General features: G+C 38.1%; 2 protein-coding genes across 10 annotated transcripts in view; both read left to right on the plus strand.

Annotated features, from left to right (window-relative positions):
• Positions 1-83: 83 nt before the first annotated feature.
• LOC310638520 (uncharacterized protein) lies at positions 84-13562 on the plus strand. Of its 3 annotated transcripts, XM_083359669.1 has the most exons (9): positions 84-190; positions 1457-1578; positions 3078-3216; positions 5187-5308; positions 6580-6690; positions 10120-10226; positions 11972-12062; positions 12661-12705; positions 12874-12993. In XM_083359669.1, the coding sequence occupies exons 1-8, from the start codon at positions 94-96 to the stop codon at positions 12682-12684; spliced, it is 813 nt and encodes a 270-aa protein (XP_083215795.1). In that variant the 5' UTR covers positions 84-93; the 3' UTR covers positions 12685-12705; positions 12874-12993. The 3 variants fall into 3 exon arrangements, with proteins under 3 accessions (XP_083215795.1, XP_083215794.1, XP_083215793.1); XM_083359668.1 differs by having other exon boundaries at positions 12661-13562; XM_083359667.1 differs by lacking the exon at positions 12661-12705 and having other exon boundaries at positions 12874-13562.
• Positions 13563-19634: 6072 nt separating this feature from the next.
• The window catches only part of BAZ1A (bromodomain adjacent to zinc finger domain 1A), a 51940-nt gene continuing 45356 nt past the window's right edge, over positions 19635-26218 (plus strand). For 2 of the 7 annotated variants that reach the window (XM_083351933.1, XM_083351937.1), the window contains exon 1: positions 20519-20810. In XM_083351933.1, the coding sequence (XP_083208059.1) occupies positions 20698-20810 (113 nt within the window). In that variant the 5' untranslated portion in view covers positions 20519-20697. Of the gene's footprint in view, positions 19890-20518; positions 20811-26218 lie in introns of those variants that run through there. The other 5 variants (XM_083351936.1, XM_083351935.1, XM_083351934.1 and 2 more) reach the window with 4 other exon arrangements.

Here is a 26218-nt window from a genome sequence, read left to right on the forward strand (position 1 = left end):
GACTCGTGGACTTCAACTCCCAGAATTCTTCTGATAGGCGTAGTAAGAAAGATGATCGAGGCGCGCTTGCGCGGTACTTTCAATCAGGTAAGGATGGATTTCCCGTCGGCTCGTCAAGCGGTGTTGAACGTGATAAAAGGTGTGCGCGCGGGGGAGCTACCTCGCCTGCTACACTGGCTGAGAACATCTAGTAAGCCGAGTTTCTTCTTAGACCTCGTATCTCCAACACTTGAGATAGTATAACGTGGGGTCGCCAGCCAGTTACGTGTACTCTTTTCTAGGATGCGCCTTTCCATTTTTCTCCCCATTTTTTCCGCTGTGTTGTATACACGGAGCGTTTGTTTGTTTTATACTTCACTTATCTGCCCCTTTTTATCGTGACTTTTATTGACTCTGTTATGGGACTGTTAACTTGGGGAAACTACATGTGGAATCCGGGTTTAGTTTATCACACCAAACGTGCTGAATCAGATTAATTGGTCATTTGGTCCAATTATTGTATTGTATTGTATTCCTCAGTGACTGGGAAATCCAGAAGAAAGATATGGCATCCTATATTGCTCTCCAGTAAGAATACATGAAAGCTGTGCTGCCTCTGAAATTCCTTTGATACAGGCATTATGATGGGTTGCCTTTAAGACTAATAGGACACACGTGTCCCACTGGCTTCACTTTGCACCTGGTTGCTTGGTATAAAATTTGTTCTCTCCGTATGGCCTTTGCTATATCTCCCAGCAAAAAAATTAGAATTAAATTAAAAATGTATTAAGACAATTGCTTGTGTTACAGTCTTTGGACATCACTGAACATTCACTAGATTACCATTTGGGGGCATTGTTGGTAGTGAATTTGAATGGTTTGAATGTTTTCTATTTTTTTTATTTTGCAATATTGTGTAATGGATTTTTATCCCAGGAATTTACCCTTTTAATGGTGTCTCTTAAGGATCAATCTTGGACACTATTTTGTTTTTGTTGTTCTGTGGGATGCTCTAGATTCCTTATCAACATTTCCAGCATCATCATTATGCTGACAAGTCTACCAGTCTTTTCTGATCCTTATTGGCAAAGCATGATCAGCTATAAAAAAAAAACATTTTATCAACATTTCCTCTTAAATACCCTTTTACTGCCTAATGCTGAATATGGATAAAACTGAGACTGTCCTGTTTTGGCTCAATTGTCATTCCAGTCCATTACTGAGTCTTCCCCTGTTTGTTTTCAGGGATGCTGCATTGCCCCCAGTTTCTTCTTTAAGGCCTTGCATTCTTGATGGATAACCACTGACTTCATGCCTGTTTACTGATAGTACAGCTAGTTCTATTAATTTTCTTTTGATGAATGTTTGTAGAATCTGCATTTCTTGGAATCCATGCATTCAGCAGCTGTGTTAAATAAGGCTATTGCCTTGAGTTTCACATGATCGTTGCAAAATCTGATTTCCCTGTTTTTTGCAGATGACTTTGATGAATTTACATGCAACAATGATGATACCATTCTCAGAAGTATTGCTGAAGATATTCAACATCGTTTGCCTGTTGGAGCAGTGCTCAATTCAGAGCATAATGCACTTCAAAAAGTAGGTTTTGCTATTCAACCTTCCCATAAACATTGACAAGTGGTTTTTAAATAGAGTTTTCTATAAAGCCATCAACACTTATGGCTTTGTTGGCCTTTTTGTTGATGTATTCCAACACAAGGCAGAACATAGATTAAGTCTTAAAGTAGACATTTGTGCAGCAATATCTCTACGAGTTATTCATTATAATTATACCAAGATTATTTTTAAATTAAAATGTAAAACAGTCTTTTGATTGGCCTTATCTTTAAAGTTCCGTGTTCTTCATTGGTAAAATAGAAGTATCAATGTGTTGCTTGTAATTAGATACTATATTGGTTCAATTGTATTGTTCAATTTTAGAATAAGGTGTTAGAATGTATACTGTATGTCTCCGTAGATTTGGATGTATTCCAATACATAATGGAATGCTCAGCTGATTGCCTTTATCTCAGGGATAGTCTCACCATTAGCTAATGTAAAGCAGTCTTCTCAATTGGGGTGATATTGGGATGCAGCAAGAAGGTCTTGGAGGAGAAAGCTGTGTCCCACATCCTCCCCTTGAAGTTAGTCTGCTGCCTCAAGGTACATGAACAGTTAGGAGCAGCATCTTTTTCTTTTGTTCAAGCAAGAACATTCTTTGCTAGCCCTTGTCTGCCCACTGAATCAGCATTTTATGGCTAAATCTGGTGAACATCTGGATTCTACTAAAGTGGAAAATAGACTGTTCTTTCCTATAGATGAATATGTGATTTTTTTTTACTTTGCTTGTATAGAAGTGTCTGAATTTTCTTACAGAAAACTGGATTGGAAGCTGTTAATTTCCATCAACAAATCTCTCATTGGTATGATGAATAAGTAGTAGTTTGCTGTCAATTGAAAACACCACAGGCAAATTCGTGTGGGAAATTCTGTTTCTTGGATTCTTTTGATATAAAAGGGAGGAGGATTCACTTTTTCACGAAGAGAGGACTGATAGCTATCAGGTATCTTTTCCACTTCAGAATCGGCTCTTAGAAATGTTCATCCTTTAAGGCAGGGGTGTCAAACTGCCAGCCCGCAGGCTGGACGAGTCATGCAGAAGTTGCACCCACCCCTTTGCCGGCAATGGCAAAACTGTCCCGATACGTTGCGCGATGTCACGTGACATCGCGAGTTTGACACGTCTGCTTTAAGGTTATCAGGAGCTATTTTGAACTGGAAGAAAAGCTATGGCTCTATGCACAACTGTGATGATCCATGTAAGCCACAGGATGAAATATCTCTTTACCTATGAAAAATTCCCAACTATTAGAGTAGATCTTTTTAATTTGATTTTATGGTATTCTTTTGTACCTTTATGGTGCTTAATTTTTCCATTTCATCTCTGTGCATTTATGATTGTGAACTACTAGAGTCATTCAGATATGATGGATTATAATTTCTATAACGTGAAATGTATGATGATTGAATATCAATGGCATATAAGCTGTGAGAGAAAATGTCACAAATATATATCAAGTGTGATTTTTTTTCTTTAGCTTCATGAACAGACAGTCCCTACCATTCATGTTGATGCTTTCCTTTATGATGATGACTGTATTGACTCTCTATGTGAAGAAGGAAAGATGAGCAGAAATTATTGTCTAGCATGTGGCTCTCATCAGACAGCACCATTAGGTAATCAGTTATGAATTGTACTTTTTTACCAAACTACAGCACTGACCTGTGTATTCCTCTGCTGTACATCAGGTTGATCATTTTGGGCTGGAGTTTGTGGGTACCTATATAATATAAATATTAATATGCATGCTTGCTACTCTGAAATGTGGGCATTCCCAAAGAATATTAGATTCTCAGTGGGATTCTGTTTAACCATTTTTATTCCACCTACACAGACCAGGAATGTGTTTGAGTTCAGGAATGTGTATAAAAATAGCTAAAATAAAATAAAAATAGCTAAAATAAATTAAAAGCAAAACAATTCCTCTAGTCTAGTACATTTACAGTTTGCAAAGTGCCTAATTGGTCTGGCTTTGAAAATTAATCTTATTTGATCCACAGATTACGTTATTTTTTATTTTTGGGTTACTGCCTTGGATTACTTTTAGAGTAATAAATTTGGGATAAAATCTAATAAAGACATCTGCACATTTATAGGATGTGAAGTTATACATTCAGAAACCTTTATATATGTACTGCATAACTTTTTGCTTGAGCATTACTGTTTTAATACTTGCAAATTGTCAGTACCAGCACCAAAATTAAAAAAAATAAAAACTTCAGAAACCATTAGTATTATATTCATATATTTTTATATTTCAGATTTAAATAAAAGTCTTATCAGTTCAAAGTAGTTCACATTCAAATATTATGTAATAGAGAAGTATATATTAAAATCATAAGCACTTTGAAAATTATTTAGAAGAACTGTTTTGGATCTGACTTGAATTCAGCTTGGGCAAAAGTCTCCACTTTTATTAAAACAGAACATCTTTCTTCAGGCTTTCACATAAGCCTGAAAAGAAATTGCATCCGCTTTAAGGACGCAGTGGCTCAGTGGGTTAGGACGCTGAGCTTGTCAATCAGAAGGTTGGCAGTTTGGCGGGTCGAATCACGAGTGCCGCGTAGCAGAGTGAGCGCCTGTTACTCGTCCCAGCTTCTACCAACCTAGCAGTTCGAAAGCACGTAAAAATGCAAGTAGAAAAATAGGGACCACTACGGTGGGAAGGTAACAGTGTTCCGTGCGCCTTTGGTGTCTAGTCATGCCAGCCACATGACCACGGAGACATCCTCAGACAAGCGCTGGCTCTTCGGCTTTCAAACGGAGATGAGCAATGGCCCCTAGAGTCGGAAACAACTAGCACGCATGTGCGGGGGAACCTTTATCTTTTACCTAAGGAGACAACTCTCTAAATCTGATGCAACTTTTTAAGGTTTTGAATGAAAAAAAAAACTGCTTTCATAAACAGCAGAAAAATATAGTGCTTATTTGAGATCTGAAAAACTTTTCCCAAATTATTTTCAGATATCTTTTTTCAGGATGATTATGAATCAAGGAATTGTGGTGATGATGATAATCTATTTTCAAGTGTCCAAATGACAGATTAATTAGTTTTCAGAGTGGTTAGACATAAACACCTTTGCAATCTGGAATATGTTTCAAAGTCAGCATGCTAAATTTTGTTGTTATGCTCACTTAATACAATGCAAGGAGGAAAAAAAAATAGAATCCAGGCTTTGCCATCAGCATGATAGTCCCCCAAACAGAATAAGCACAGATGAAAATGCTGTCTTTGCAAGATTCTAGCTTCTCAAAGAACCACATTCATAATGTATTCCATTTAAATGCATATAGATTCTGTTCAGTTTTCAACTGTATATATGAGGCTGGTAGATGCTAAACAGAGCCAGATACTAGATATGGCAAATCCACCTCAGAAGGTCATATGGAGCCATTGCTTTTTTAAAATCACAGCAGAAATGTTTAATATCAAAATAGGCTTGGCAATATTTTTATCACTGCCCCAAATTGAAAATGAGAAGTTTCTTCAGAAAGTTTTGTTTTAATCCAAGTTCTCATAATCTTGTATTTCATGCCGAATGCTAACCATGGCTGCAATGTGCTTTGTTTTCTTGTTGTTTCCCAGAATTCATTTCTCATTCCTTTTCCCTCATGGAACTGAAGTTCCTGTACCAGAAAGTACTGCCTGACCTGACAGGGAAGGTTCTGGTTGACGTGGGCTCCAGGCTTGGAGCTGTCCTGTTTGGGGTAAAAGCTGCACCAGAAATTGATTGACAGTGTCTGTGGTGTTGTTGTTTTTCTCTCTTGCCTTCTGCTGGTAGTTACTGTGCTGTATAATGTTATTTAAGCAAGTTTCTGGTTGGTTGTTTTTTGGACCTGAATTTGCTATTGATTTGCTGGGTTTCTTACATATTTTCTTATTTTGACATTTGATTATTGACATTATTCAATTTGAATATAACTTTTAGAATGCAAAAATTGGGGCATATATCCTTTATTACAGGAACCAGCATATTATGGTCACAGTATAATTAAAGACATGAATAGCCTCAGAAATAACAGGCTGTAGCCATCAGGCTCTAGCCTTGAAAAGGAAGGATGCTGGCATTATCCTTTACATGCTTTTAGAATTACCTAATCCTTTGTGCAATGGTGATATACCTGCTCTTGGCTTAAGAAACTATTTTTAGCAAGTAGATGCAGAATCAGCCTTCACAACATTTATCCTAAAATAGAAAGTATAATTATTGTTTACATTGTTCAGAAGTTATAACCTGGAAGACAGATGCAAAAAAATATTTATTTTTAAAATTGATGTTTTAATCAGAATGTAGAATTCTATATAGCTATGGCAACTTGCCAGGTTTTATTTGAAGAAGCCAGTTTAAAACTAAGTCTTTTTCAAGCTGAGTTTGATTTCTCTTCACTTTGTAAATACGTTCATGCAGTCTTCCCAGAAGCTACAGAGAAGTAGCTTGCAGTTGCAGCCTTCTGTGATGTTTCCTCTCCACCCCCCTCCCCTGCCACCTCAGTTTTCCAGCCTAGCATAGACCCCTGCTATTCCTTGGAGTCCCAACATTTTAATAACAATTTATAAAATTTACATGCCACTGGACTCCCAGTGGTTATGCTTAATTCTGCTGAAAAATATTTTGAAAAATATGTTGTTTTTATTGAGACAGAAATATAAAATTACTAAATGCATGAATAATATTAATACTGCCTAATTACTTTTATTTAAATTGTAAAGTCAATTCAGTTAAACCAATTGGTCTGTCCAGAATGTATCTTCTTTTTAAGGTCTGGCTCCAACAAAGCATTCAAAAGCTTGATATTGCTTTTGTTCCCCCAAAATTAAGCATTTCCTGGGGTGCCATGTGAGCGTGTATTTAGTATAGTCATCTGTAATAGGGTCTGTACACATTTTGAAGGCAAATTCAGATGCATACTACGGTTCAACTCTGTATTCCAATCCAGTTTAGAAACATCTTAACATTTTTTCTACTTTTTATTTATAGGCCTACTATTATAGTTCAGCATCCAAAATCTACGGAGTTGAAATGAATGGAGACTTTTGCCAGTTGCAGGAAGCTATCATTTCAAAATATCAACTTGATGACAGAATAAAGGTGAAACAACCCATTTAATTGCTTGGTTTATGTATAGAAGGGATGCAAGTTAGCATATGACTGAAAGTCAGCTGAGTTTCATTTGTATATAATTATTTTCTACTGTGAAAAGGAAGAGGAATATAATAAAGTTTTTATAGGTTTAATGTTGAAGAAATCTTGTAGCAGTCCAAATCTTTTGTCTACCTAAGTTTTTGTAAGGACATTTCCTGTACAGTAAAGAAAACATCCAGCATTTTTCTAATTCACATGTGTTACACTTCCCATGGAGGAATTTGCATAAGCACTCAAGGAAACTCCCAGGCCCAGCTGAAGCAAATGCATCTGAACAATGGGAATATTTCAAGAACGCTGTTTATAACACCGTCTTGTCAGTATTTGGTAAAGAGATCAGAAAGACAGCAGATTGGTTTGAAGCCTATTCGGAGGAGCTGACGCTAGCCATCGAGGAAAAAAGGAGAGCTCTAATTACATATAAAGCCTGTTCCAGTGAGCGCAACCTACAGGTTCTGCGAGCTGCTCGTAGCAAAGTCAAACAGACCGCCAGGAGATGTGCTAATGACTATTGGCTGCAGCTTTGTTCTCGGATCCAGATAGCAGCTGACACAGGCAACATCAAGGGGATGTATGATGGCATCAAGCAGTCCTTAGGTCCAATACAGAAGAAATCTGCCCCTCTGAAGTCTGCTACAGGCGAGGTTATCCAGGACGGAGCACAGCAGATGGCACGCTGGGTGCAGCATTACTCTGAGTTACATTCCAGAGAAAATGGGATAACTGAAGAAGCATTAAATAATATTTAGTGCCTGCCTGTCTTGGAGGAGCTTGACAGTGAACCAACTTTAGAAGAACTAAATGCAGCCCTGGATTCCCTTGCCTCTGGCAAGGCACCCAGGAAAGATAACATCCCTGCTGAAATTCTGAAGTGCTGCAAAGAGAACATCCATACCGAACTGCATGAAATCTTCTGTCTTGGTTGGAGGGAAGGTGGAGTGCCACAGGGCATGAAGAATGCAAATATCATCACACTGTATAAGAACAAAGGCGACAGGGGTGACTGTAACAACTATCGTGGCATCTCTCTTCTCAGTGTTGTAGGGAAGCTGCTTGCCTGTACCGTACTGAAGAAGCTCCAGGTGCTTGCAGAGTCTACCCAGAATCACAGTGTGGATTCTGAGCCAACAGGTCCACTACTGACATGGTATTTTCCCTTAGACAGTTGCAGGAAAAATGCAGGGAACAAAGACAGCCACTTTTCGTAGCCTTCATAGATCTTACAAAGGCTTTTGACTTGGTTAGTAGGGACGGCCTTTATAAAATTCTCCCCAAGATTGGATGTCCATCTCAGCTCCTCAACATCATCAGGTCCTTTCATGAGGAAATGAAGGGCACTGTAGTTTTTGATGGCTTAACATCAGATTCCTTTGACATTCGAAGTGGAGTGAAGCAGGGCTACGTGCTTGCGCCAAATTTATTCGGGATCTTTTTTGCTGTCATGCTGAAACACGTTTTTGAAACTGTAACGGTATTTATATCCGGACCAGATCAGATGGAAAACTCTTTAATCTCTCTAAATTGAGAGCAAAGTCTAAAGTCCAGCTGAAATGCCTACGGGATTTCCTCTTCGCTGACGATGTTGCCATTACTGCTCACTGTGCCGAAGACCGTCAACAACTTATGGACTGCTTTAGCAAGGCCTGCCAAGACTTTGGACTAACAATCAGCCTGAAAAAAACACAAGTCATGGGTGAGGACGTGGATTCACCTCCCTGCGTTACAATCTCTGCAGAAGAACTGGAGGTCGTCCATGACTTTGTGTACCTCGGCTCAACTATCTCTGACACACTCTCTTTAGATACTGAGCTGAATAAACGTATTGGTAAAGCGGCCACCACATTTTTCAGACTTACAAAGAGAGTATGGCTTAATAAGAAGCTGACAGAACATACAAAGATCCAGGTCTATAGAGCCTGCGTCTTGAACATACTCTTGTACTGTAGTGAGTCTTGGACCCTTTATGCACGGCAGGAGAGAAAGATGAATACCTTACATATGCGCTGTCTCCGATGTATTTTTGGCATCACCTGGCATGACAAAGTTCCAAATAGCGCAGTCCTGGAACGTGCTGGAATCTCTAGCATCTGTACACTATTGAAACAGTGATGTCTATGCTGGCTTGGGCATGTCGTGAGAATGGCTGATGATCGGATTCCGAAAGATCTTCTCTATGGAGAACTAGTGCAGGGAAAGCGCTTCAGAGAGAGACCAGAGCTGTGATATAAGGATAGCTGCAAGAAGGATCTAAAGGCCTTGGGAATGGACATTAACAGCTGGGAAACCTTGACCTCTGATCGTTCAGCCTGGAGGCTAAAGATGCAGCATGGCCTCCAATTCGAAGAGACACATGTGCGGCAGGCTGAGGCAAAGAGGCAGTCCTGGAACCAGCAAAACCTGTGGGCTGGATAGGGGACAGATTGCATCTGCCCTCAGTGTGGAAGGGACCTCCAATCTCGAATTGGCCTTTTTAGCCACACCAGATGCTGCTTTGGGACCTCTTTCGAGAGCACGATATCATAGTCTCTCGAGACTGAAGGATGCCAATGAATGAATGACACTTCCCATGTATTAGCTTATTATCATTCTGTAATTCTGTAAGGAAGCAAGTTTCCACATTGTACAGATTTTGATATTTTGCAATAACTTTAATCGTACAGTCTTCCTTAATGAGCACAATATTTGACCATCCACCGTTAAGAGAGTATGTTGGGTTGAGACAGTGCTGGAGATCCAAGCTCAGCAAGAGTCATTGTATTGTACTCTTGAAGTGCTTTGTGGTATATGCATTGTACTAGAAGGAATGCCAAGTAATGAAATAGCAGTAGGTTCCATTTTAAGCAGTGTTCATAATCTGATTATTTTAGATGCAGAGTACAGGCTTAGTTCAGCTACTTAAGGAGGAGACAGGAAGTTCCCTCATCACTTCAACCCACAGACTACTAAGCACAGGCCAACTGAGAGACAGACACTGGGTGTGTATGTATATACAGACCCTTCCTCTTATCTGTGTCTTACCATTTCCCTTAGTGACAAAACATTCCTAAGTTAAAAAAACAGGGAGACTCCAACAGACTTCATTTCTCTGTTCACCTTCAGTTCTATTTCCTACTTATGGCACTGTGTTTCTCACGGCTTGCTTACTACATAATTTTTAATTTCTTTATAATACAATAATAAGATTAATGGCAATCTGTGATATTGGAACAGTTATTTTCTAATGGATTGATCAAGAGATGAGTCACGTGTAATGATGCAAGACTAATTAAAGCGTCAGAACTAGATGGTTTTCCTTGATCTACACATTTTTTTAACGATCTTAAATATTATTACATGGTTTTTCATTTAAACCTCTGTAAAATCATTTCCCTTTAGGTGATTAATGCAGATATTTGTACTCAAGCTTCACTTCTTCAAAATGCAGATATTGTTGTAATGAATAATGTCTTTGAATATTTCCTTGACAGATCGGAACAGGCTAGGTAAGTTTTCTTTGTTCTGGAAATCTCTAGAAACTAGAAATACTTAACACCCAACCAACTATTCATGTTATAGTTCTTTAAAAGCCAATATATAAAAATATAAATTGTGAAAACTGATTTATCTTTCTTTGTGCTTTATTGGGATGTAAAAAAGGGACGCGGTGGCTCAGTGGGTTAGGACGCTGAGCTTGTTGATCAGAAGGTCGGCAGTTTGGCGGGTCGAATCCCGAGTGCCGTGTAACAGAGTGAGCGCCTGTTACTCGTCCCAGCTTCTGCCCACCTAGCAGTTCGAAAGCACGTAAAAATGCAAGTAGAAAAATAGGGACCACTACGGTGGGAAGGTAACAGCGTTCCGTGCGCCTTTGGCGTCTAGTCATGCCGGCCACATGACCACGGAGACGTCCTCGGACAAGCGCTGGCTCTTCGGCTATGAAACGGAGATGAGCACCGGCCCCTAGAGTCGGAAACGACTAGCACGCATGTGCGGGGAACCTTTACCTTTACCTTTTAAAAACATTCAAAATAAAGACAGCTAAATAAAAATATCATTTCCCTCTTGCTAAGGCTAAAATCAGATACACTTGTGCCAAATCCAATTATTTTATTTATTATTTATTAAATGTCTATGCCACCCATCTCCCTACCAAGTGACTAGTTTGGGCAAAATGAAAATCTGTCTAAAATCAGCTTGCCATTTTAAATACATTTTGAAACCATTCTCATACTTGATGGACCTCAACAATAGGAAACATGATTTTCATGCTGTGGTTGGTTGTAGTGTAATTTGTGTAAGGTTACCTTCTGGTTCAATGTGCTTGATTTATTTTATTTGCTTTAATATACAAAAATAAATCTTTTAAAAGACACCAAACAGAAAAGAAGAAAATGAGAAATGTGTGATTTTTTTTAAAAAAAATGATTAAAACTAGATTCTTCAAAATGTTATAGTCAAATGAGAAATGTGAAAATACAAAAGAAAATTATTTTGTTTTTCTTATACTTTTTCCAGGCTGTCACATATATCAAGAGAAAAACACAGTTTTTCCTCTGAGTTTTTGTTCCAGTTTTTCATATTCCTACTAAATGCTAAGTTAGTGATCAGATAAGACTATAGCTTACAAGAATTGTGACTTCTCCCATTGTCACCCACTTTGCACTATGAAATCATAGTTCTGAATAAAACCTTTAAAGGTTATTCCAAATATTCTGCAAAATAATGTGCCATATCTAACATTACACGAGCTGCATCTGCTTGCTCTGTTGTCACTCCCAGAGCTGATGGAGTGCCACCAAAGATCCCCTATTCCTGCAAAACATATCTGTATATGGGGAAAGAAGAATTTGATATCAAATGCTGCCCATAAGTGGAATGACACAGTAGGATAGAATCCTATATCTTTACCAATCAGAAAGATCCCCCTTTCTTTATCACCACAAAGCGCTTGTCATAATTTCATATTATAAAGTAAATCTGTAGATTTGTAAGGAAATAGAATCCAGTACAAGCTCAACTTGATCCTATTGTTCTCAGTATGATATTCTAGCAGGCCAAGTTACTTTTCCTATATTACTCAGCCTGTATAGGTCTTTTCTTTTTTATATAGCTCAAGCAGAATCATCGAAACATTTAGAAGCTACCCAGCTCCCTCATAGATCAACTCTTGGGTGGTATCTTATAGTGTTTCATATAATAGAAATTTTGGAGGAGCTGCTTTTCTAATAAATTTACTTTGTTTTACTCCTAGAGCATGGACAAACATAAGTCAAAATATAAGAAAGCCAGGGTCTCTATTAGTGACTGTCCCAAACCTTGAAAAGTCTCTCTCAGAGCTTCAGGTAAAGAGCTATTTTTCAAACTATTTACATGGCAAGATTTTCCTTGGTGGGTGTTTTAGGTAAATCATGGATTTATTATAGTTGCTAAATCTCTTGGAGGTGACTACATTATAATGAACTTAGGAAATAGATCATGGAAGATGGCTTTGTGATTGCGCCATTTGATTTAATCTTTCACACGTTTGCAATTCACTAAACCAGGGTGTCAAACTTGCAACGTCACGTGATGTGTCGCGATGTATCGCAACTTTTTTGCCATTGCCGGTTTCGCTATGACGCATCTGACCCGCGGGCCGGCAGTTTGACACCCCTGCACTAAACAATTTCAGGAGGGAGAAAAATGAAAAGAGCAATCTTTTTCCACTCTCCATAAATCTCAAGCTTTAATTGGTAGGAAAATCAAAAAATTATTTTATCAGGATTGGGAAAAGCACATTTCTAAAACTTTCTAAAATCTTCCTCCTGAAACTTAAGTCATCCCAGAAAGCTGAAACATCATTTTAAAAAATATTATTCTGTATGATTAGAATATGTTTCTAAATGTTATGGGAAATCTCACTTGTATTTTCTTCTCCTTCCTTTTGATTTACCTATACAGAAACAGCATCACTGTAAGATATAGAAATATATTTACATCTGCTATGTAGGTATTGCCTAGTCTCATTTCACAAAAAATCAGATGTTAAAATTTTCTCATTTTTTGATATTATTTTTAGATGTTATTAGATGTTACTTTGCTTACCTACCTTCAGCAGTTCTGAGATGTATATTATTTTATGTGTTGTAGTGAATTGTTTTAATTTCTTTTCAGGTGGACATTCAGCTCAGCCAGTGGGTAGAAGCAGTACCAGTGCAATATGATGAGTTCTTAGAAGATGCTGATAGAGAAGCACTTGAACAAATTTACCTGTACAGAATTCTATAGCATACAAAATATGTACATTTGCATCCAGTGCTTTTCAAATAACATTTTAAAGAAAGATACAGTGTTGCAGTTTGCTGAACTTTATGTGTCAAGATCTGCCTTTGAAAATAATATGGAAAATCAAAGATGCATTTTTGGTTAAATAAACATGAAGCCATTAAAAAAAAGAATCTCTTTTGTTTATTTCTAGCGAGGGTTGCTAGTTAAAGAACTGGAAATGCATTTGCCATAATTTACAACATATTGTTCCTTCTCTGGACTAGTTTCGTTTATATTTTTTCTTGGCACTTAAACATGTGGTACATAGCTCATACAATTGTTCCAGGACTTATTTCATGGCTACATGAGATACATGTTTTCTCTACGCCGTGCCTCTTTGATTAATTTCTTAACTTGCAAGAAGAGATGACAGTACTTTAAAACTGCAAATTATTGGTGGTTACTTAAATTATCTTGATGGCACTGTGTATATGTCCTCTTCTTAGAAAGAGGGAAGAGGGGCTAAGAGGAATCCGTTTATGTGCAATACAATGTGCCCTGCGTGGGAAAGAAAATAATAAATACTTTCCATAGAAAATTAATAAAGCAGTAATTATTTGGTTATTTTTTCTGAAAAAAAACCCACAGAAGTAATCCAGCTCACTTATTCTCATTTCAATTTTCTTTTAAATCACTCAGTCATATAGAATAGAAAAAATTGTCCTGTAATCTCCTGAGTGCCATTATTTCCCATCTCCACTATCCGATTGCCAATTTAGTGATTGGGTTTCTTCTGTATTATTACTGATACTGCAGAAGCCTGAAAAACAGTTGTAGCATCTTTTGCTCCTTTAATCAAATGCTGGCTCAAACCGGATAGGAGAAGATACTTTGTTTGAGGAGAGGTAGCACTGATGATGTTACCTAGTTTGGGTAACGAAATGTATGCAAGAAAACAACCAAGTTCAGAGAGCATCAAAGACCCCTCATTTCTACCCTGAGCTACAAATATTCTCTATTAATACTTTTCTTTCCCTAGCCTACCAGAAAAAAACACGTTGCTAGTGAGAAATAGTTTCTACGGCTTTTCTACTAGCAGTTTACTTGAAATCCAGACTGGAAGAAAAAGGCAAGCTCTTCTTTAACAGCCTTGGTGGGGCAGTGGGCTAATGCCTCCTTAAGTAACATCAGCTGCCTGCAATTAGTGCAGGTTCGCATCCCACCAGGCTCAAGGTTGACTCAGCCTTCCATCCTTCCGAGGTAGGTAAAATGAGGACCCAGATTGTTGGGGGCAATAAGCTGACTTTGTAATAATGCCGCTTGGGGGGGGGGCGAAAGCCCTAATAAGCAGGCATATACATAGAATGAAGGCTACTGCTAAGCACATTGATTTGTGCTTTAGATTGTAAGCCGCCCTGAGTCTTCAGAGAAGGGCGGGATATAAATGGGATTAAAAAAAAATAGTCCCAACTTACAACCACAATTGGGACCAGAATTTCCACTGCTAAGCAAGGTGGCTATTAAGTGACTCACTCACAATTTTATTATCTTTTTGCCATTGTTGAGCAAATCACTGCAGTTGTTAAGTGAATTTGGTAAATTAAGCAAAGCTGGTGTAAATTCAGATTTAAAGGGAATTTAGCAAACCATTTGGTAGAAAATCCTGATGCTAGGAATGCTATCTGAATTTATTAGCAAATCTATAATCATGCAAGGCTTCTATTTTCACTATCACATAGAAAATTATTGAAACATTGCTCAGTGACTTTGTCATAAAATGATTTTAAATGCAAGTATATATTTTCAATAGATTTTCTTCCTAGCATTTTCCTGCAAGTTCAGGGCCTGTTTATTTTTGGATCAGCCAAACGTGAGCAATTAGTTATGACAGGAATTAACTTACCAGCTTGTCACATTATGGGTTGACTGACTAGTTTCAAGTCATCCAGATGACTTTCGTGCTCAAAGCAGGACTTGAACTCAGTCTCCTGATTTCAAGTCTAGTCTAACCACTAGACCACACTGGATGTCCATTGCCAATAATAACTGAATTGTAACTTGCCCAGTCATTCCTTGAGATGGTCAGCACAGGAAATAAGTAAGTAGGTAGGTAAATAAATTCTTCTAAATCCGGAAGGTAACAATTGTCCCTCCAGTTTGGCTTGACTAAAGTTGAACGAGCTCTGAGCTCTGGAGAACTGTATCAGCAGCTCCTGGGGCAGTCTGAACTTTCTGAGTTGATGAAGGAAGAACATTCCTTGTTGTGCCTTTTTAATAGGTCTAATGTTAGGTGTCCATTTCAAATCCTGGGATATTATAGAACCCCAAAACTTGCAGGAGTCTACTGTTGATACTGTATTGTCTAATATTTATTTATTTATTTTATTAGATTTATATACCGCCCTTTCCCGAAGGACTCAGGGCGGTTTACAGGGTATTTAAAATCAGCAATACAAAATACAAAAGTTAAAAAACAATTTAAAAAGATTAAATTATCCCTTAAAATAAAAACCCGAGTTAAAAATTCTCAGCCTGGGCCGGAGAGCTCAAAGAGCCAGGTCTTCAGGTCCCGGCGGAATGAACGAAGGTCGGGGGCAGTCCTAAGCTCCACAGGCAGCTGGTTCCAGAGGGCAGGCGCACCCACAGAGAAGGCCCTCCCCCTGGGTGTGAGCGCACTGGACGAAGGGAACTTGATACTGGCAGCAGGTGTTCCCTCAAATATCCCGGACCCAAGCCATTCAGGGCTTTATAGGTCATCACCAGCACCTTGAATCTAATATGGTAAGAAGAGGACAGCTCCTCCTAAAATCCACTCTCATCTCTACAGTTTTAAGTGTGTTCAGCTCCAGATTGTTCTGGCTGCACCATAAGGCCAGTTGTTCAACCTCCTGTCTACATGCAGACTCATCACCATCTTGAATGAGACCAATGACTGTTGTATTATCAGGATAAGTTTTTATTCATCTTTTGTAATATACATTCTTTAAGAAATGACAAATGTATTGATAAATGAAACCAACAGTCCATATTTTTATTATCCATTGCATAAAACAAAACTCATCCCAAATACTGTATAGTTTTATTTAATAGGTTGTACTGACATGTACTGTGCTTCAAGAGCTATTTATAAACTTATTAGAGTTACCACTAGATGGCATTCAGTAACTGGTTAATTTATAAAGGTAGCCCTAACCTTTGTTGATTTTTTGTCTCAATTAACTTGTTTCTGAGTAAACCCAAGCCCCCATTAAAGCAGGTACTAATCATTTGTGGAATATCCACCAATAAATATTGTACTTTATTGGCAAACCAGGGGTGGAAAGACAATTGTCCTTTAGTTTAACTATTAATACAAAGATATCAATTCATAGTGACAAATCCATGGAGAATAAAGCAATCAAAATATATCATTGACACATTCACACTTTGATTTAACCATTGTTAAATCAAATTAATTAAACTGGCTGGTTTACCTAATTGTCATAATCCATGGTTTGCCACCCTAAAGGCAGGGATCAACAACACATAAGCCCAAATCAAGCAAATCAATTATGGCTTAGTAAGATATATCTCTAGGGACGTGGTGGCTCAGTGGGTTACGACGCTGAGCTTGTCGATCAGAAGGTAGGCAGTTTGGCGGGTCGAATCCTGAGTGCCGCGTAACAGAGTGAGCGCCTGTTACTCGTCCCAGCTTCTGCCAACCTAGCAGTTCGAAAGCACGTAAAAATGCAAGTAGAAAAATAGGGACCACTACGGTGGGAAGGTAACAGTGTTCCGTGCGCCTTTGGCGTCTAGTCATGCCGGCCACATGACCACGGAGACGTCCTCGGACAAGCGCTGGCTCTTTGGCTTTGAAACGGAGATGAGCACCGGCCCCTAGAGTCAGAAACGACTAGCATGCATGTGCGGGGGAACCTTTACCTTTACTAAGATATATCTGTCAGGGGGATGTTATCACAAAGGTGCTATTACATTTGTGTCCTGTTTCTAGTTTTCCATTGTCAAGCAAAATAAGGCCAAAAATAAGAAAGGTGGAAGACTTATTGAAGTCATCAGGTTCATCCTCCTGGTAACAACAGAAATCAAATTGAAGCATCTCTGAATTGGCTCTCCAATCTATTGGATAAAATTTTGTTACCTAATGAGGAGCTCATACAATCGAGATTTTGCTCTACTGTTACCTATTTTTGAAGTGTATCTTCCCCAAATTCCCTTTTAGGCCAAGTGCAATTCTCAGCTGAAGACATTTATGTAATCCTGTCATACCTGGTATGAAAAAAAATTTCTCACTATATTCTTCAGAATGCTGGTATTCTGTGAAACAGTAATAAGTTTTTCAAATAGTAGAACAGTAATTAAGAGAAGCCTCCATCTTCCCTTCCAATGCATAAGCATAAATAAGTTTTGGAAATTAGAAATCACATTTTTAATTCATAAGATATGCCAGTAAAGACTAAAAGATGTCACACCAATGAATAATGCATCCTAACTCTCTCTTAGAATGCTCCTGAAATATACAGACAATATGTGTAAATTGCCCGTAGTATGTTGGTAGAAACCACCAAGTATTTCCTTAGCCAAGAAAATTTTTTTTAACAAGTCCATGGGAGATCTCATAATGCTCAGATCCAAACTGAACTAATGTTAACTATGAGGTGTAAAAATATGGATACTGAATGCAACAGTGTCAGTTACTTACCAGGCAGAGGTAGTTTCCATACTATAATCCACTTTTCTTATTGTATTTATACCCTGAATTACTTTTCCCAAAGAAATCTCTTTGCTCATCTAACTCTATGCCAGAAAACACTTTGTCGTAGTGTTATCTGAAGTAGGACATTATATTATTTCAGAAAAAATAAAATCCTGTTTTATAACAAAAATATAGTTATATATTTTCTTATTTTATCTTATTTATATTTCATCCCTCCCTTAAGGAACTGAAAGACAACATTGTAATCTCACAACATTTTTAGGAAGACAGACCAGGATCTCAATAGAACTACTTACAGAACCACAATGGAAAAACAAAGAAGATTGCACAATTCTAAAATCCATCTTCCTCATACCTATGGATTGGAGTATATTTGTAGGTATCAAGCTAAACAATGAATTATTACTACTATCTCAAATAAGATCAAATCAAACGGGGTGTACTCAACTGATGAATACATTTAACAAAATACAGTAATAAATCAAGACCCAAAAGTCTATGATTGTAACTTTTGACTAACAGCTCATTTACTTTAAAACCCACTGAAATGGCTGCTCTTTTTATGGTGATGCAGAGTGCTAATTCATTAACTAATTAATTTTTAGTTTTAAATTGTTAAAGGAAACATTCTATAATAGGCAATGCTATTATTCCAAGTTGCAAAGATACAATAGCTTTCATTTGTTCCTATGTTCTTAAACAGGTTTTTATTTCTAGTGTTTCTGTCATAGCTTAATGACCAGTCTTTTTATAAACCTCATTGTGGAACTTACCTTATTTTTTTACATCAATAAAAGTACTGAGTTCTAGAACCTAGCAGTAAAGAATAATTTTTGCAAATAGTGAAAAAATGATTGGGATACAAATGCTACTTTGGGAATAATAATGCCTATCAGTAGCAGCACAATAATAAATTCTATTTGTGTATTTTTCAAATTCATATTTAATGATAAATAAAAATAAAGTTTATGAAGAAACCAATTTCCCCAAAAAATTCTACCTGGAAAAAGCTAAATAATTTAAATAAAATAATGAAATAATTTTAAACAAACTTTCTCATTTATTGGATGAGATCTAGAGGCTTAATCACAAATTCAACAATACAGGATTTAGCAGCTAGTAAAAATGCTTAGAATAGTAGCCAGAATGTCTTAAATTAAGAGACATAGGTAACAGTCACATAAGATGATAAAATAGTTTTAGGTACCTATGTTAGTATTTAGAATACGTGAGTTTAGAACACAGGTTATATATAATTATAGCACATATCTTGCAGAAAAAAATATAAAAATATCTATGGTTTTAAAATAGCTGTCCTTTGTAGAATATTATTAGAAGTGGCTCAATTTTAATTTTTGATAGTATTTTGATTAAACATACATCAAAGATATCTTTGTTATTCTTCACCTGTTAGCTCCTTCTACATAAATATTAGAAATAAATACCAAGAATATTAAAAAGTTAATAGATAACCAGGAATGGGGGACAGTGACTTTGGAGAGTGTGGCTGTTTTAATTGACATATTAAAATATTGCTATGAAATAATGAGTGTGAATTTAGTCATCATTAAGCCTGATGTAACTTTCCACTGAGACATGGTTTGCTTAGTGAACAGACCACTTGGATATATTTATATAAGATGTTGAACCAAGACTAGCAACCCACATCATCAAGGTTAGTGCAATGTGTTACCCAATGAACATAAAATTGAGAAAGTCCTACATGATTAAGGATAGTGATTCAGCAGATTAGGGACTTAGTCCTATTGTTAACTTTTTTTAAAACAAAAATGTCTTGATTTTAAAAGAAAAGAAATATGTACCATTTTAAGCATCCAAATATATTTTGCCACAAAACTAACAAGCCAACCTGATTCTTGGGTCTTAAGGTTAATGAATTGCGTATATTAAGTTAGGCCTCTTAAAAAGCCTCAACGCGTGGCCCGGATCTTTTGGGCTGTTAATTTAAAAATGGAGGATGAGCACTTCATCTTATTAATTAATAATGTAGCTCTCTGTCTTCCTGTGTGTCACAGGCTGGAAAGGCGGTGATCGGCCAATAATAATATAGGAGAAAGAAGTCGAAAGCTCCTCCCTGCTGCTCTTCCTCGTTGAGAGCTTAAGTAGATCAAAAACTTCCGTGGAGCCGGAAAAGAAACAGTAAAAGGATCGAGAAATAGAGAGAGAGAAAGAGAGAGAGAGAAAAGGGGTGAGCATCATTAATTATCAATCATAGTGGTGGTGCTGGTGGGGGGGGGGGACAATCATATTACTAATCAGGTAGTAGAAGGTGGCACATCTGTCCCCGGAAGATCAATCTGCTCCAACAGACCGACCGGGGGGAGCCTGCCAAAGGGCTCTCCCTCTTCGCGTCCTGACAGGAGGAAAGCTCGCCAAACCACCTCTCACCTGGAGGGGATCCCCCATTCCACAGCAAAAGGGAGGAGGGGGCAAGTTCTACAAATGAGCCGGGCGGGAAAGGCGACAAACGACCCAAGACCTCTTCCCGGGCGGCTTCGCGGGGGTTGGGAGGGGAAAGAGGTGCTTGGCCCAGGGTGCGCAGATTAGGAAGCGGACAAACCCCCCCTCCACACACACACACACACACACACACACACACACACACACACCCTTAGACGGCCGGCGTTGCTTTGGGGTGGGGGAATCCCCAGGTCGAAAGAGCACGTTGTGAGAACGAGGAGGAGGAGGAGGAGGAGGAGGAGGAGGGAGGGAGCCGCCGCCTGTTCGGCGTCATGGCCCCATTGTGAGGCGGCGCAGGGGAGGGGAAGCGGGGGAGGGAAGGAAGGATCCGCTCTGGCTCTCCCCCCGACGCGCGCACGCACCACAGAACTCGCTCAGACCCAGCAAGCCAGCAGCGTGTCAAAACGCTCACAAAAGAACCCGTCCGCGACTCTCCAGCAACGACCGCCGCCGCCGCCGCCGCCGCCGCCGCTCGGGCTCTTGGCTTTTCTTTTACCGCCTTCCTCTCGCCTCTTTCTAGAAACAGGAGCCGGGGGATGCCGCTTCTACACCGAAAGCCCTTCGTGAGGGAGAAACCTCCGGCTGACCTCCGGCCCGACGAACACGTCTTCCACTGCAGGGTCACCAACGAGATCTTCAGGGACTACGAGTAAGAGACAAACCCCCACCCCTTCCTCCCCCCCCCTTCCTCCCGCAAACGGGCTGTGGCGGGCTGGTTTGAACGAGAAGCGCGCCTGCAAATGGCTGACACCCGGCCGGAGGAGGGAATCCCCTGTGAAGAAGCGGGGAAACCCCTTGAGCTCCTGTCTTCCCCGGGCGAGAGGGGAAAGGGGAGGGCTCTTTGGGCAGGAGGACCTCGCGCCTCTAACTCAGCGTTTCCCAACCTTAGGAACTTGAAGATGCGTGGACTTCAACTCCCAGAATTCCCCAGCCAGCTATAGCTGGCTGGGGAATTCTGGGAGTTGAAGTCCACGCATCTTCAAGTTCCTAAGGTTGGGAAACGCTGCTCTAACTGACCCGTCCTTTAGCTCCCCCCCCCGCTACCCTTCCTCCTCAGGACGAGCGGGAAGACGGAAAGTTTGTTACTTCACTGGCCCGACCCTGGCTTTTGTGGGGATCCTGAACCCCCGTTGCGTGTTGGCGCGACTTGCACTAGGCCTTGGTGTATCTCTGGGCGCGCGCGTGCGCGCGCATTTGTGCTTTTGCTCCTGTTTGTGGAAGTAACACAACAAACTTGACTGAACTTGGACGCGGGGAGAGAGAGAGAGAGAGAGAAGCAACGGCCAGCAGCCGGCGATGTAAGGCCGGATTTGGGTCGTGAGGGGCTGCTGGACGGCTGCTCGTAACCGCCTCATTGAGTATTGTTTTCCCACCAGCTGGCTGTCCGAAAAACAAACGTACAGCTGTCTCCGGCCCGTAAATGAATCTTTGTGGTCTTTAATGGCGCACCTTAGTGACCTCATTTTTATCCTTATTTTTATTTTGATTAAAAAATAAAAATAAAAAACCCCGAAAAACCCACACCCCAACTCGTATGCCAAGTACCCATCTTTAAAGAATTACCACCCCCTTTGTTGCATTAGATATTTTTGGCAAGTTGCCATGATTATTTGCTCCTTGGAACTGGAGTTAGCACCTGTTTTGACAAGATAGTTGTTACAAGCCATTTTTTTTTTCCCCTTAAGAATTTACAATATCTGACACACTTCGGTGAATACTTTAGGAAAATCTAAATAGCTTAATACTGTTTTTCAATAGTAGATGTTAAAAGTAGGTATAATTTGTAATAATTTTATAATATTTATTCAAAATATTCAAAAAAAAGGTTTTCATTTTATTGACCTCGGGCTAACGCATAATGTATTGCCTCATTTTCTAAAAATCAAGCTTGTTAGATTAGTATTTCAGTATTTAAAATACTTTGAGAAGTCATTTTGAGAGTGAAAAATTAATTTTAAGCTAAAGATATAAATATGACAAATACTGAGCATGTCCCTTGAATTTCAAGGTGCTGTTATTTTATGTCTTTCATTAAGGATAATGTAAATGGTAACAAAAGAACCCACAGTTTTCATTGGTAACCATAAAGCATTGCCATAAAATGACCAAAATCTAAAATTATTGGGGGACAGAATTTCAGAAAATTATTCTGAATTATTAAATATTGTTTTTTAAAGCATTTTCCCTATATAAGGCTTGTGAAATAATCTCTCTGCACTTAAGTCATCTATATATTAGCAAGTTTTATAAATAGTGTACTGGCTTATGTTTATATGTTAAATAAAACAATATACCGTAATTTATAACTAATGAAATTAGAATGCATTTGCTTTTTGGGAAAAGAACTTCAGTGGTAATAAAAAAAAATTTGTTTGCATTGGAGACTTGGCTGGCTGTGTCACTATTAAAAGAAAAGGACCCCCAGAACTTGTTCAGTGTCTGCTGTTTCGTGTGTAATAGATATCCATGCTTTTTCTTCAACATTAATAAAGTATTGGTAGACTATTTTTCTGCAGATTTGCCATAGGACTCTTGGAGCAGAGTATGTAATTAGTAAAGTTGTTCATCCATTTAGATATGCTATCAAAAAAATTCCTTTAGGATTCATCTGAATCTGTTTGCGACTAAATATATATTAAAAAGAACATCTGTAGATAGATTACGAAGGATTCAGTTATTTTGTAAACATTGCTTGCTTAAACTTGTCCTACCCAGAGTTGTGTTACTGAGTTCAGCTGCATACACGTTTAATAAATAAATAAATTTTGCCATGTGAACTTTATTAGAAATGAAGCTTGATGAAGTAGCTGCAGAACATAAGGCTTCATTTTTCTTATTTATAAAAAGATTTAGTTAATGGGAAGAAAGTTGCCTTTAAGATTTAAACATGGATAAGTAATACCAACATGTATTTTGTAAAAACCTGGCTAAATGAAATAGCTAATATGAATGTTTCTCAGGGTTTTCTTTTAATTTAAGTTTTCCATATAATATTAGGTAGACTAATGGTTTAATAGTATACTTATTAACACAAATATATTCTATTCAACTGCTTTTAAATTTAGAATTATCAGAATAATCTTTCCAAGAAATTAATAAATCCAGATTGTTCCTTAATAACTCTTGATTGGCTGCATAATAGTAATATGGTCTCTATGCAAATGATATCATTATTCCTTAGTGTGTCTTATCCTAGCAGTTTTTTCCCCCTTTGGGCAAATTTGTCCCTATTCTGCATTACTGCAACATGCTAAATTTCTACTCTCTGTTGAATCATTCACATTTACTTTTAATAAGAAAGGATAAGATGATTCCCTATACTGTATAAATCAAATCATAATTTGTGAGTTTTATTTGGAAGGAAGGTTTTCATAATTGTAATAGCCAATTATGTTACAATTATGTTGGGAAAAATTTAAGAAGGCTTCTCCCCACCCCCATCCCCCAAGCTGACGACTTTCCACTGTTAGGTGAAAATGTTTCACTCCTAGGAGGCATTTAACCTGCTGTGGAATTTTTGCTTTAATTCTCCTGGTTTATTTCTTTATGAATATAATTTTGCTTATATTTTCTGTATTTCTTACTGGTGATTTCTATGTTGATTATTTTTTTCTGGTAAAAAAAGGTTGCAGATAAATGAGTGAATTAACTAATGGAGATACGTGTGGGAAAAATACAGTAAAACTAGTAACCTTGGGAAAATGCTGGGCAGCATAAACAATTTAATAAATAAAAATAAAATTTGAACTAAATATACAAGACTCTTTGTGGGCCCTATATGTCATATGGCTATTCACTGAGTCAAGATTAATTGTTGAATGAGGAGGCATAATATGATAAGAATCTAATTTCATGTTCAGGCAAAATTGGAAGTTCAGAAAGTTAAAATTTTGATTAATTTCAAATTAATTATAAAGTAAAATTATGAAAATTGAAGGAAGTATTTCAAACATATCAATAAAAATACAGTGATTCTAAAACACTATTTTTGAAATCAGGCAATGCTTTCATTATTAACTGTTCAATTGAATGCAAATATTTCTTGATAATTGTTTGTAGATTTGTGTGTGTGTGTGTGTGTGTGTGTGTGTGTGTCTTTATAGGCAAAATAAGCTCATTTTCTGGCCAACTATTCCATGGTATTATTTGGTCTCCATCTTTTAGTGTTCTAAATCACTGAAATGTCCATATCATCAACACCTGATCAAATATTTTTGAAAAATTGTTAAGGGCTATTATGCCAATCAGGGAAATGGAAACATTTCAATATCCCATTTAATTTATTTTAGAAGTTTTAATAACAGTCCTCTCTGTGTCTCCCCTCACCCCACCCCATGTGAAATATTCTCATTTGCTCATTTGCTTTCAAGGAAGAGGAAGCTTTAAAGGTAAATTTATAAAAGGAAGAAGCCAGCAAGAAAAATGTTTTTGGGGAGGTAGAAAAAATATTAGAATAAAAGTGTTGTTGAATTACTTTTAATTAGTTTTATTGTAATTTGTTTTGATTGTTGTGAGTTGCCCATAGTTGTTGCCAGTTGAACAACACATAGGCTTAATAATAAAAAAAATAATGTCCAAATTGGTGAATAACAGTCATGATAAAAAATTTCTAAGATGGATACTCCCTGCCTTGAATAGTATTTAATGTATCTTTAATGCTGTCTCTTAGAGGTAAGTTGATGTATAGAAGCTGAGTCTGTGGCAAAAAGGTAGTATGTATTGGCCTTGTTAAATACACTCTTGTTATTTTAGCCATTCAGTCGTGTTTCAGTGATAGTGAACCTTTTGGGCTCAGCATGTCAGAAATTTGGAAAATGCCTAACTTGACTGTATTGGCATGTCACACACCACCTTGAACAAAAGAGAAACGGTTCTCTATTTCCCCTCTCCCCATTTAGGCCACTCTAAACAGCAGTATTTGATGGCAGTGTCGAGGCTGCACCTGAAGTAGAAGCCCAGGCCTAAACTTCAGCCCTAGTTCTACTGCTGTCACTTTGTGCCATTCCCCAAGGTGTGCAAGTCTTGGGGAATGGAACAATTGACCCCAGTAGTCCAGCGCTCTCCAGGATCTGCTGCAGACCGCTTACCTTCAGGCAGTGTTCCCTTTCTGTTGTTAGGCCACTACAGCCTACACAAAGTTGCTCTTGAGTTGCACAGTTCTTGAAGTGGCTTTGAAGAATGCTCTTCCCCAGCCTTTGCAGCCTCCCAAAACTGAGCAAATGCACTTCCTGTTCTCATATGATTTTATGAGACTCTGGAGACCATGAGAAGCATATCCCATTCTCATATGACCTCTGCAACCTCTGAAAATCGCACAAGAACAGGCGTGCTTTTGAGAATAGTTGTTGTCAAGCATTGATGTACACTGGCATGTCACCCAAAATCTCATGGTACTCAAAAACAATTGTTTGGAGGATTTAAGAATTTAGGCTGAGACTACAGCTAGCTTAGAATTATTTCTGCCATGTAGTTGTTATAAATTTATTGGACAATGCTCTTTAAGATGGGGCACACGGTTTCTGTTTTTTGAGGATGCTGAGGGCCACAATCTAAAAATGAACCTATTGAGATAGTTAATGTACAGTTGCAATCATATCCTGATTGAGGTATCATGAAGCTTTCAGAGACCTGCTGTGAGAAGTTTGAAAACAAAGGTACCTAACCATGATGATATTGCTAGCATATAATCTATGATGGTTTGCAGAATATGTTCTAATCTGATTGTGGAGGTTCAGTTGCAATTGATCAGGAGATTAAAGGAGTATTTGGAGAAACAGTTAACTACTAGCTTGTTTGATCTTTGTTCATCATAGGCTGTTAGCTCTCTAAAGTTAACTGATCAAATGGATTTAGAAAATGTTTACATTACAAGAGAAAGCTATTTCTACTGCCTTGAAAAATTATCTTGCTATTTGAGAACTTTATAACTGTTAACTGTTAATCTTTAATTTTTTTTCTTTTTTGGGCAATGTCTTAAGGAAGTAGTGATTCGGTGCTGGAGAGTTTCAATGATTCAGCATTAGACACGTTATCTTGGTTGAATTGTACAACTTCACA

The sequence above is a fragment of the Vipera ursinii genome, assembly GCF_947247035.1.
Source record: "Vipera ursinii genome assembly, chromosome: 1".
Classification (NCBI taxonomy): Eukaryota; Metazoa; Chordata; class Lepidosauria; order Squamata; family Viperidae; genus Vipera; species Vipera ursinii.